Source organism: Coenobita brevimanus, chromosome 87 (genome assembly GCF_032717465.1).
Source record: "Coenobita brevimanus isolate Jiangsu-jjx chromosome 87, ASM3271746v2, whole genome shotgun sequence".
Lineage (NCBI taxonomy): Eukaryota > Metazoa > Arthropoda > Malacostraca > Decapoda > Coenobitidae > Coenobita > Coenobita brevimanus.
The window spans coordinates 9,552,892-9,565,079 of NC_137040.1; the positions used below are offsets into that span (position 1 = coordinate 9,552,892).

A 12,188-nucleotide genomic window follows, 5' to 3' on the forward strand; every position below is an offset into this window, starting at 1 on the left:
TATGAAATATAAATGCATAATTTAACACACGAAATACTCGTACACAAGAAAAACATACAGTACAAGACACAACTCTGTTCCTGCTATTGTCCGATGCCTATTTACAACTGATGAAGGACAATGGAACATTTGCCACTTGTGAAGATGTTGATGTGGGAAGCATTTCATTTTGTTTCATCAGTTGTAAATATCAATCGGACATAAGCAATAACAGACTCATCTTATTTTATAAACATTACTGTAGCTCACCTGAAGGCAGACATAGCAGGACTTGCAGGAAATGAGAGGAGGCAGGTGGAGGAGTGGAGTTAGTTGGAAGATGCTGGTGAGGAGAGAGCAGTGGGCGAGTTGGGATTTTCGGGAGATGCAGGCTGAACGGACGCGGCTGAAGGCTCAGCATAGGAGGCTGAAGGCTATGGTTCATCTAATTTCTTTTCCACCCTTGAGAAAAACCTTGTGATTGATGACTGGGAAGCATTCTTCTTTTTCTCATCAAGGTTGGGATGACAGTAGGCCAGGGCATCACGCACAGCAGCACAGACTCTGCCAAACAGGTCGGCATTTGGATCCTGTTCTTCAAAGGAAGCAAGCCCTTTCTCTATCATTCCAGAGGCACCTGTTAACCCCTTGATAGTCATTTTCCTGGTCTGAACTTCCGGCTCAGCCTCTTCCTCCTTCCGCTGTAAGTCTAACTCCATTAACTCCTCATTTGTCTCTTCCTTCTTATAAGCCTCCAATAACTCATCAGAGTCCTCTTCCTCCAGATCCATATTTAGTTCCTTACTCAGTGCCACCATGTTAGCAACAATGTCAGTGGCTGCAAAGCCTCTGAAGTCCTGTACAAACTGGGGGCAAGGGTACTTTCACACACCATTCATGTTAGTCTGTTTCACCTCACGCCAGGAAGCAGTGATGTTTTGGATGGCCTTGTAGATGTTATAATCCTTCCAAAACTCATGCAAAGTCTTGCCTTCCTCAGCTTCAGTTGCTGCTACTGCCTGTCTCAATGTATGGCGGAGGTAATACCTCTCGAAGGTGGCAATAACTCCCTGATCCATGGGTTGGAGAAGTGAGGTTGTGTTTGGGTTGGAGAAGTGAGGTTGTGTTTGGTGGCAGGTACACAACCTTTACATTGGGGTAATAATCATTAAGGCTAGGAGGCTGTCCAGGGGCATTATCAAGGACAAGGAGAATTTTGAAGGGAATGTTCTCCTCCTTGCAGTATTTCTCCACTTGTGGCAAAAAGTGGTTGAAGAACCAGTCCTCAAAAAGGGCAAGGGTAAACCACGCCTTGTCTGCCATCCATATCACAGGGAGGGATGACTTAGGAATGTTCTTCAGGGCACGGGGATTGGCTGAGTGATACACAAGAAGACGCTTCAGTTTGCAGTCACCTGAACCACTGCCACCCAGCAGGAGAGTTAGCCTGTCCTTAGAGACCTTAAATCTTAGCATACTCTTCTCTTCCTTAGATATGAAGGACCTGTCGGTCATTCTTTTCCAAAATAAACCTGTCTCATCAACACTGAACACTTGCTCTGGGAGATAGCTGCCCTCCTTGATGATCTCTGCAAACGTAGACAGGAACTCCTTTGCTGCTACTGCATCCGCACTAGCTGCTTCACCGCTTACCTTCATGTTATGGAGGTTTGCCTGTGATTTAAAGTGGTAAAACCATCCAAGACTTGCATTAAACTCTACATCCATTTCCTCAGGATATTTCTTCTTTAGGTCCTTGAACAGCTTAGTGGCCTTCTCCTGTATCAGCCCTGTGCTGATAAGGATGCGCTGGTGAATCTGGTCATCTATCCACACACTCAGAAGTTTGTACATCTCCTCCATAATAAGCCCAAATTTTTTGTTCAATGATGGTGGACTTCATGGACACAGCACCCTTCACATGCTTAAGAATACACTCCTTATCCTAAACAACTGTCCTCACAGTTGATCTGTTCATCCCAAATGAATCCACCACTGCACTAATTCTTTCACCTCGTTCAACACGTGTTATTATTTTGAGTTTTTGTTCCATACAGATGGCACGTCGTCTCCTAGATGAGCCAGAAGTTCCACTATCAACACACTTGCATTTATCAGCCATATTAAATGGAGTGAAAGTACTAAAAGCACAATGAGCAGCAATCCTGTCTTCTCCAGGTAAACAAAATAAAAACAAAAGATGGCAGGTTAGCCCCCTAGCACACACCGCCGCCTAGCGAGTAGCGACCTGCCTTGCAACTACTGTCACCCGCCACATTCAAAAGAGGTTGCAACAGGCCGGTACAAACTATATTAGTTTTTCATGGTTATGACTGTCCCTGTGAAATGTTCATTATTTTTTTCATGTTCGCATCTTTGAAATCCTCAGATCTTGAATGCTCGTAAGTTGAGGTATGTCTGTAGTAGAATGGATATGGCAGATGTGCAAACTGGCCTGGGAGGAAGGTAAAGTCCCAGAGGATTGGAAGTCAGGTATAATTATTTCCCTGTAAAAAGGAAAAGGGGAAAAAGAAGTGTGTGGTAATCATAGGGGCATTTATCTTCTGAGTGTAATGGGAGAAGTATATGGTAGGATACTGTACTTACTGACAGAGTTAGTGAAATAACAGAGGAATTTGTTGGAGAAGAACTGGGAGATTTTAGGAAGGGAAGAGATTGTGTAGATCTATTTATTCTTAGGTCCTTAGTGGAAAAGTTTCTAGAGAAGGGAAAGAAGTCATATGCAACCTTCATGGATTTGGAGAAAGCATATGACAGAGTGGATAGACAAGGAATGTAGAAAATATTAAGAATATATGGAGTAAATAGGAAGTTGTTGTATGTGGTGAAGAGTATGTATGAGGGTGCTATGGCTGCAGTGTGTGTGGATAGTAAACTGAGTGAATTTTCCTATCAGAATGTTGGATTGAAACAGGGATGTGTTATGTCTCCGTGGCTGTTCAATCCATACAAGGCTGGGGTTATAAAAGAGGTACTGTACAAGATAGGACAGTGGATGTTGGGGCGGCTCTAACGAGAGAAGGTAGTGTTCGGAAACTCCCTGTATTGTTGTTTGCAGATGATACTGTATTGTTAACTGAAGATGAAGGGGAACTGAAAGGCTTGGTGAATGAGTCTGGAAGTGTGTGTAAGAAATGGAATTTAAAGGTGAAGGTAGAGAAGAGCAAAATTATGGTCTTCAAGAGAAATGAAATCACTGGATGTACAGTGAGGTTGGATGATGAGGAAATGAAAAATGTGAGGGCATTTACGTACCTGGGCACGGTGATGAGTAGGGATGGAAGTTTGGAGGGTGAAGTACTTGAAAGGGTAAAACAAAGAAGAACTAGGTTGCTGGTTCTTTGAAAACAGTGATAAGAAACAGAGAAGTGAGCATGGAAGTAAAAAAGTCACTAAATGACAGTATTGTGATACCAACTCTAACGAATGGAAGTGAAGCTTGCGCGTTGTTGGAAGAACACAAGTCAAGGGTGAGTGCAGTGGAAATGACTTATTTGAAAGGAGCATGTGGAGTTACATGGAGAGACAGACTGACAAATGAGGAAGTGAAGGAGCATTGTGGTGTGAATGTAGATGTGATAGAAAGCATTAGGAGAAATACAATGAGGTGGTTTGGACATGTGGAGAGGATGGAGAGTGTGAGACTAACAAGGAGAGAGTATGTGAGTGAGGTGGAGGGGGAGAGAGGGAAAACGCCTCCAAGTCACTCTGTCACCCACCATTTGACTACCCTCCCCCCAACTCACCCCCCCCCTCCCTCATACTGTATACCTCTCAACTCCATCCCTCCACCTCATCCTCGGTCTACCCCTCCCTCTCCCTCCCTCCACCTCACCTACATACACCCTCTTAGTCAGTCTTTCATTCTCCATTCTCTCCACATGTCCAAACCACCTCAGTGTATTTCTCCTAATCTTCTCAACCACATCCACATCTACCCCACAACGTTCCTTCACTTCTTCATTCGTCAACCTGTCCCTCCACGTCATTCCACATGCTCCTCTCAAGTAACTCATTTCCACTGCTCTCACTCTTGACTTGTTCCCCTCTTACAAGGTCCACGCCTCGCTTCCATACGTCAAGGTAGGGATCACAATACCATCATGCAGTGACTTCTTAACTTCCATACTCACCTCCCTATTTCTCATCAATGCTTTCAGTGTACCAACAACCTTCCTTCCCTGCTGTACCCTTTCACGTTGTACTTCATCCCCCAAAGTTCCATCCTTACTCATCACACTACCCAAGTACTTGAATGCACTCACATTCTCCATATCCTCGCCATCCAACCTCACTGCACACTGTGACTTCATTCCTCTCAAACACCATAACTTTACTTTTGTTTACATTAACTTAAATAGAAATGTAAATAAAATAGAGAATGTAAATAGAAATGTAAATGAGTATATATACTAGGAGTAATGAAAGTGAAAGTTTCACTCTAGCATGTATGAATACTATGAGTTATGAAAGTGAAGGTGCAAGTGACAGATTCACTCTCAACGCTAGTATACAGGACGAGAAAGTGAATGCTATGTATTTTACTGAAAGAGAAACTGAATGCCTTCAGTGACAATAAACTACTATTACTGAAGGAAACTTATGGATAAAGACTGTAGATATATATAAGTGTTATATAGTAATAGAAATATAAACTGTGAGTGTTTTTATGAATAATAAATGACAGAACACCAGCGGCGAATGATCGGAAGTGGGAGGGTCATACGCGCTCGTAATTTTCATTGCTTTCACAGTGTTTTTTTTTTTTTTTGGAGTATGGATTCCAAACTATTTGAGGATCATAGAATAGTGTTTCTAGTGATAATATCAGGCTGTGGTAATCATATTACGGGTTGTCGGGAAGTGTAAAGTGGAGACTTCGTTACCAAACTTCAGAGGTCTCCACAAGTCCTACGGTACTCGATGAAGGCTCAACAAACATCCCAGGAGAAAGCTGAAGGTATGTGCCATATGCACATGTAATTTTAATATTCTAGGACTAATAACTGATTTTTGGCAAATATTTTTAGGGAGTCTGTCGGAGCGCGAATATGCCTGCGGGCCACGCAAGTCAAAGCAAAACAAGCCCGCAGTTTAGGGGTTAAATAATGGTGACTTTAAGAAAAACACCTGCTGGTGGTTTGGGTGGTGAAAGAACCCCCGGACGTGATGGGTTAAATAAATCATAAATTACACAGTAAACAATGCATTCTGTGGATTAGATATGCAAAATGTGGAGCATAAAGTGACTGCACCATGCTAACTGCATTGGTAGCTTGTAAACAAAACTCGGCTGATCGCCTACATGTCAACACATGATGGTGGTAAAAAATTTGTATATTCATGTATTTCCACTTTAAGTACTGTAATTTAACCCGCCTCATCCCGACGTTTTCTGGGCAGTGGTACGCCCCAGTCCCGACATTTTTGGACCTTTATTTTTTTTTTTTGGTTCAAACATCCGCTTTTGGTGAGAAACATTGAAAATTCATAGAGAAATCGCTCACCTGAGGTTTAAAATACTCGATCCAGGTACGAGTACCTCCTTACCTGACTGGGTTTTCTAACAGGCTGGCACCAAAGAAAACAAGTTCTATGGGAGGGTAACTATTTTATCCACTCATAAACAGTATTTATTTATTTACCTGGTACGAATTTATATGTAGTACAAGAGTATATTGGTTTTCAAACAGTAATATGGGCATTATAAGCATTGTTTCACTCACTAGCTCATCACCATTCAAGACCTTTTTTTCCCACATTACCTGATCATCATTTCTGACTGTTTCTTCCTCTAATGCTATGTAAACTTTGTCCTCCACACAGTCATCGATTGGGGAATCACTCTAGGCCTGAATGTCTTTATTGGCCAGGTCACTGGTAACAGGTGAACTGCCGAGACAATGGCGTGCAGGGGGGGGGGGAGAAGTTATGCGGTGTAAGGCATTGTCCCTGCTTGGCATCTTGTAGAGGAATAGAGGAAGGTGTCCCGTGTATACGTGCCCAAAATCACTCGCGAAAATTGAAAATTGTGCAAATTATGCAACTTGCAATGTTTCCGCGTTAATTCACGTCGCCGGGACATGAGTGCACATCATGTGCAGATGTTAATTCACGTCGCCGGGACGGCGCGGGTTAATGCACTTTTGGAGTATGCTGAATGCAATTAAATCAAACAGAGTAAAAAATTTTTCCTAAATATCTATCTATTGCCAGATGCCTTAATCCCATAAGAGATTAATCCCATAAGTGTGCATTATATGGCAGGAGATATGGTCAGTTACAGAAAAATTGTCTATCCAAGTTCCAATGGGTGATGATCTGCCAGCTTCCTCCATTTTATAGTATGAAATGTAATGAGTGATATTTTATAACCTATTCATGACTTAAAACACAGATTGCCTTCATTAGCTTGGAAATGCTAAAATTTCTCTCATCTGAATAAAATCTTCTTGCTTTAGTTTCAATAAAATGCCAATGTACCCACTGTGGCAAAAACAGGTTAAAAGAGCTATACTTCCACTCTTTGTCCTCTTCCCTTACTTACCTACAAGATTACTGTCAGGGGGTGGGTCTGAGGGAGAAGCAGGAATGGTGGTCTCCGTTGTGGCTTCTGAGACACTGGCTTCCTTGTCCCGTGGAGTGATGGCATTACTTATCACCATCCCGCCTCCAACCAACCCCTCACTTGTCCCACGCACGCATCCCAGGTTGGACATTGGGTTCATAGTTGGACTCACACCGTTTACACCTAGACTTGCTGTGGGTGAAAAAAAGATGATGTGATCAGCGACAATATATCAACCGAGAGATAAAAGATAAGCTGGTAGTTCATTTGGCTAAAGTTTAAATTTCTATCATATCTCATGCACATACCCCAAATTGCTCAATGGGTTCACAGTTGGGTTCCAACCATTCAAGTCCTGATTCGCTGAAGGTGGGGAAGGACAGTGTTATCAACTGTAAAATATAAACACAATAGATTATGAGTAAGTTAGCTAAATTCAAATTTCTCTCCTGTCCCCTGCTCACACTCAAGGCTGGACACTGGTTAATGGTTAGGTCCACATCAAACATACCCAAACACACTGTGATGAACAGTGTTGTCAATGACAAAATATTAACAAGGGGAGGATCTTTGCATGTGGCATGTGTTAAAAGTTGAATATTGTATGGTAGTGAGATGCAGGCAGTAAAGGAAGAGGACATTCATAGGCTCAAATGTGGATGTGTAATGCGTCCTTGAAAACGAGTCCTGGGAGGGTTAGGTTTATGCCTGAAGGGTTGAGCAGAAGGCTGGAACTGGCGTATATTGGTGTTGTGATGAAGAGGGGTAGACTGAGATGATTTGGGCATGTGGAGAGGATCGAGGAAGACAACTGAATGTGGAAAGTGAAAAGTGTGAATGTTGGGGGTAGGGTTGCAAGAGACAGACTGAAAAAGACTTGGAACAAGGTCATAGGGTGTGACCTCAGGGATAAGGGACTGAATAGGGAGGCTGCCACAGATCAAGCAGTGTGAAGACCCACTATTAGGTGACCAAAGCCAACTCATGCAAGCATGCTGGAACCTTCATAAATGATATGAAAAGTGTTGATTAATCCTCTCATTAAAATATTAAAATCCCTTGTCATGCCCTGTTCACTGGTTGTCTTCTTCCTTTAACCACAGTGAAACAGAGACCAAGGTGCAAACACACTCAGAGATGGGAGAAAGGAAACTAATCGGACCTAACAGCAGTTTATTGAGTTCATTGTACAATTACAGCAGTTGTGGTGTATAGGGGTCTGTCAGCTGCTGTAGTGATGATGGCTCCCGGTGCTGCTGGTGAGATATTGCTGGATAACCTGGTGCTGTTGCTGCTGGTGAGCTAGCTGGACCTCGTGCAGCCGGTGAGCTAGCTGGACCTGATGCTGCCGGTGAGCTAGCTGGGCCTGGTGCTGCCGGTGAGCTAGCTGGGCCTGGTGCTGCCGGTGTGCGAGCTGGGCCTGGTGCTGCCGGTGAGCTAGCTGGGCCTGGTGCTGCCGGTGAGCTAGCTGGGCCTGGTGCTGCCGGTGAGCTAGCTGGGCCTGGTGCTGCCGGTGAGCTAGCTGGGCCTGGTGCTGCCGGTGAGCTAGCTGGGCCTGGTGCTGCCGGTGAGCTAGCTGGGCCTGGTGCTGCCGGTGAGCTAGCTGGGCCTGGTGCTGCCGGTGAGCTAGCTGGGCCTGGTGCTGCCGGTGAGCTAGCTGGACCTGGTGCTGCCGGTGAGCTAGCTGGACCTGGTGCTGCCGGTGAGCTAGCTGGACCTGGTGCTGCCGGTGAGCTAGCTGGACCTGGTGCTGCCGGTGAGCTAGCTGGACCTGGTGCTGCCGGTGAGCTAGGTGGACCTGGTGCTGCCGGTGAGCTAGGTGGACCTGGTGCTGCCGGTGAGCTAGGTGGACCTGGTGCTGCCGGTGAGCTAGCTGGACCTGGTGCTGCCGGTGAGCTAGCTGGACCTGGTGCTGCCGGTGAGCTAGCTGGACCTGGTGCTGCCGGTGAGCTAGCTGGACCTGGTGCTGCCGGTGAGCTAGGTGGACCTGGTGCTGCCGGTGAGCTAGGTGGACCTGGTGCTGCCGGTGAGCTAGGTGGACCTGGTGCTGCCGGTGAGCTAGGTGGACCTGGTGCTGCCGGTGAGCTAGCTGGACCTGGTGCTGCCGGTGAGCTAGCTGGACCTGGTGCTGCCGGTGAGCTAGGTGGACCTGGTGCTGCCGGTGAGCTAGGTGGACCTGGTGCTGCCGGTGAGCTAGGTGGACCTGGTGCTGCCGGTGAGCTAGCTGGACCTGGTGCTGCCGGTGAGCTAGCTGGACCTGGTGCTGCCGGTGAGCTAGCTGGACCTGGTGCTGCTGGTGAGCTAGCTGGACCAGGTACTAGTGAGCAAGCTGGACCAGATGCTGGTGAACTAATGTTGACACTCACTCTGGTCTGACTTCCCCTGTATGGCTGAGGAGTCACCCACTCTGCTCCTGCAGGCAAGAAGGGCACACCAGCCTGGGGGCCCCTGTGCCATTGGTGCCCGGAGCACGCATATGCTGTCTCCGGGACTGCCAATGGAAAAGGTTGTAGTGGATGCTGGTGGTGGCCACTACACCCTCCTACCTCACATATACTGTTTACCCTCAGACTCATTGTGGGTGGGGAAAGGGTTTGATATTTTCAGCATTAATATTTCTTCAGTGAGACAAAATGGCATGATCAATGACAAAATGTCAATACAGAGATAAATGTGCAGTGGTGGGACATTCCCTTTGCTTTAAATTTGTTTTACTTTTCTGAAATAACAAGCAAAATCATCAACATCATTATCTGAACATTTTATTCCACTTAAGCATGGGGTTAGTCAGAATCAAGGAGAAAGCACAATAGAGGGAGAACTCTTAACAGCATACTCTTCACATTACATGATATACACATTACATATATACTGTATAAATATATATATATATATATATATATATATATATATATATATATATATATAATGTGTACAGTACTCCCTTTATGACCTGGATGCCCAAGACCCAGACACCCCAAGTCCTGGACATTTTAGGCTTAGGTAAAAAAAAAAAAAAAAAAAAAAAAAAAAAAAAAAAAAAAAAAGGGGTTCATCCCTACTATAAATCTGCCACACGGTGACGAACAGCTGTGTTTTGGAGCGTAGTTCTGGCGATGTCTGCTGGAGCGCCCCTGCATCCTCCCCATTTCCTACCTACCTACTGTCGTGACTGCACGCTCGTCACCCTGGCTGCCCAACTGCTCGCTTTTGTGAATAAACAGTGAATAAATTGCAATACCACGCCACTAGACCAAATGGGAATTTACCATGTTGTGCAGTGTTAAGAAACTTGAATTCAGAGTGCAAAGGCTTAAGTGCAGAGTGCAACACTGACGTGTTGCAAGTAAGAACAGAATGTGCAGTGTTAAACAATAACAATTCACAGTCCGAAGGATTACGTGCAACGCAACACTGGACTGCTGTACATGCTTCAAATGCATCTTCACCACTGTCAGAGCCACAGAGGGGGAGGGTTAATCTTCGTGACAGCCACAGATGTGTCATAAGTACCCTGTACACTGCTAGATATTTTCCTTATTCATCTCTAGTTTCTCACTCTCTGATTCCTTTTCATTTATTTTAAGGTTTCTGTCCCTTATTTGTGTGCATAGGGTATTAAATAGGTGCTGTGCATGTCCGGTAGGGAGTTATTTAGGTGGCTTTCAAAGTTAGGTTGGGTTGGAGTCTACAAGTACCTGTCCAGGGGCATTTTTCCAAAGTCCCAGACAAAGCCAAGTCCCGGACGTTGCTTGGGCTTTATTATGTCAGATCTTGGAGGGATTACTGGACACACACACACATATATATATATATATACATACCATATATATATACATACCATATATATATACATATATATATATATATATATATATATATATATATATATATATACATATATATATATATATATATATATATATATATATATATATACACACACACACACACACACACGAGGTGCTACCCAAGAGTTCCAGTAATTTGAATACTGAAGGAAAATAAGTTACCTTACCTCACTGTTCTCACTGTCACCTTCGAAGTAGTCCCCATGGGCATGTACACAGTGGTACCAGCGTTTTTTCCACGAGTCCACGCATCCCTGGAAGGCTTCAGGCATGATGGTCTTGAGCACCTCCTGCGATTCTGTCTGGATCTCCTCAATTAAGTCAAATTGACACCCTTTCAGTCGTAATTTAAGCTTGGGAAACAGGAAAAAGTCGCAGGGGGCAAGGTCAGGCAAACAGGGTGGGTGGGGAATGACTACAGTGTTAGTGGGAGCCAGGAACTGGCGGACAACACTTGAAGTGCAGGCGGGGGCGTTGTAATGATGCAGGGCCCAGTCCTTGTTCTTCCACTGTTCTGGACGTTTGCGGCGGATGTTCTCCCTCAAACGCTGCAAAACTTCACAGTAGAGCTTTTCGCTGACAGAGTGACCGGGTGGGACGAACTCCTTGTGAACAAAATCTTGGATATCGAAGAAAACGATCAACATCGACTTGACATTGCTGCGCCATTGCAAAATTGTTAAACCACCTACGCACAATGTTACAATAATAAGCGTGGCTCAACAACAGGTCCGCTTACAGACAAGGCTGGGACCACACTGACGCACAAGGGGTGCTGCTGACTCCTCCTAGCAGGAAAAGGCAAAATGGCAAACTGTTGGTTCCCTCTGTTCAAATTACTGGAACTTTTGGGTAGCACCTCGTGTGAATATATATATATATATATACTCTATGTGTGTGTGTTGAAGTGACACACATTACACGCATGTGTACAAATACAGTATATTTGTAAGCTCCTGACTGGGAATCAAACCCTGGACCTCTTAGATAGAAGTCAGGCACTGATACCACTCGACCATGACGTGATAAAAAGCTGTAACACCTGATTTTTTGGACGAACCAGGTAAATCCATTATGGAAGGATATACAGTGCTCGTCAAAATTATTGAGCGCATATCACAGGGCACGCAATACTTATGGCCAAAAAAGAATCGCCCATTTTTGGTAGTAAAAATTGAGCCACAAGTTTTAGCGCTAGCATGACGTCACGGTAGCCTGAGGCCTTCCGACGCGCTAGTTGGTTCCCGCCTCAGTTGCCCATGGGCTGCCTGAGAGAGAGGAACTCCGCTGCGTCTCCCCCTCTTTTTGCGCCCTTTTTACCGAGTGTCCCGCAGTGTTTTGGCTTTCGCCACTTTGTTATGGCACCTACTATCGAGTGAAATCATATCCCAGATCATTCCTCTAAAGGAGGCAGGCCACCAAACAAAGGAAATTAGTGAATTGGTTGGTGTGGCTCAATCGACAGTGCGTAGGTGGTGTGTGCAGTTTCGAGTGGAAAACAGTGGTGAGGTTCCCACAAAGAAACCGCGGTCTGGTAGGCCTAGGAAAACTTCCTCAAGGTCTGTTAATGTTTTAAAACGTGCAGTGGAGTTTAATCCTCGTGTGAGTGCAAGGAAAATAAAGGAGAGCAACCCGGAAGTGTTTGATGAGGTGTCTGTGTGCACAGTGTCTCGTAGGGTCCATGAACTTGGTTACACAAGTCACAGGCCTGTGAGAAAGCCTCTTCTCACCAAGAACCAGCGACTTCGTAGGCTTGCCTTTGCTAACAA

The 12,188-nt window shown here is 45.0% G+C and overlaps 1 protein-coding gene across 1 annotated transcript in view; it reads right to left on the minus strand.

The window, feature by feature from the left end:
- LOC145410993 (uncharacterized) overlaps window positions 1-12,188 on the minus strand; it is a 406,180-nt gene that overhangs the window by 6,890 nt on the left and 387,102 nt on the right. The window contains exon 10 of the mRNA XM_080281052.1: window positions 6,548-6,760. Coding sequence (XP_080137178.1) covers window positions 6,548-6,760 — 213 coding nt within the window. The remainder of the gene's footprint in view (window positions 1-6,547; window positions 6,761-12,188) is intronic.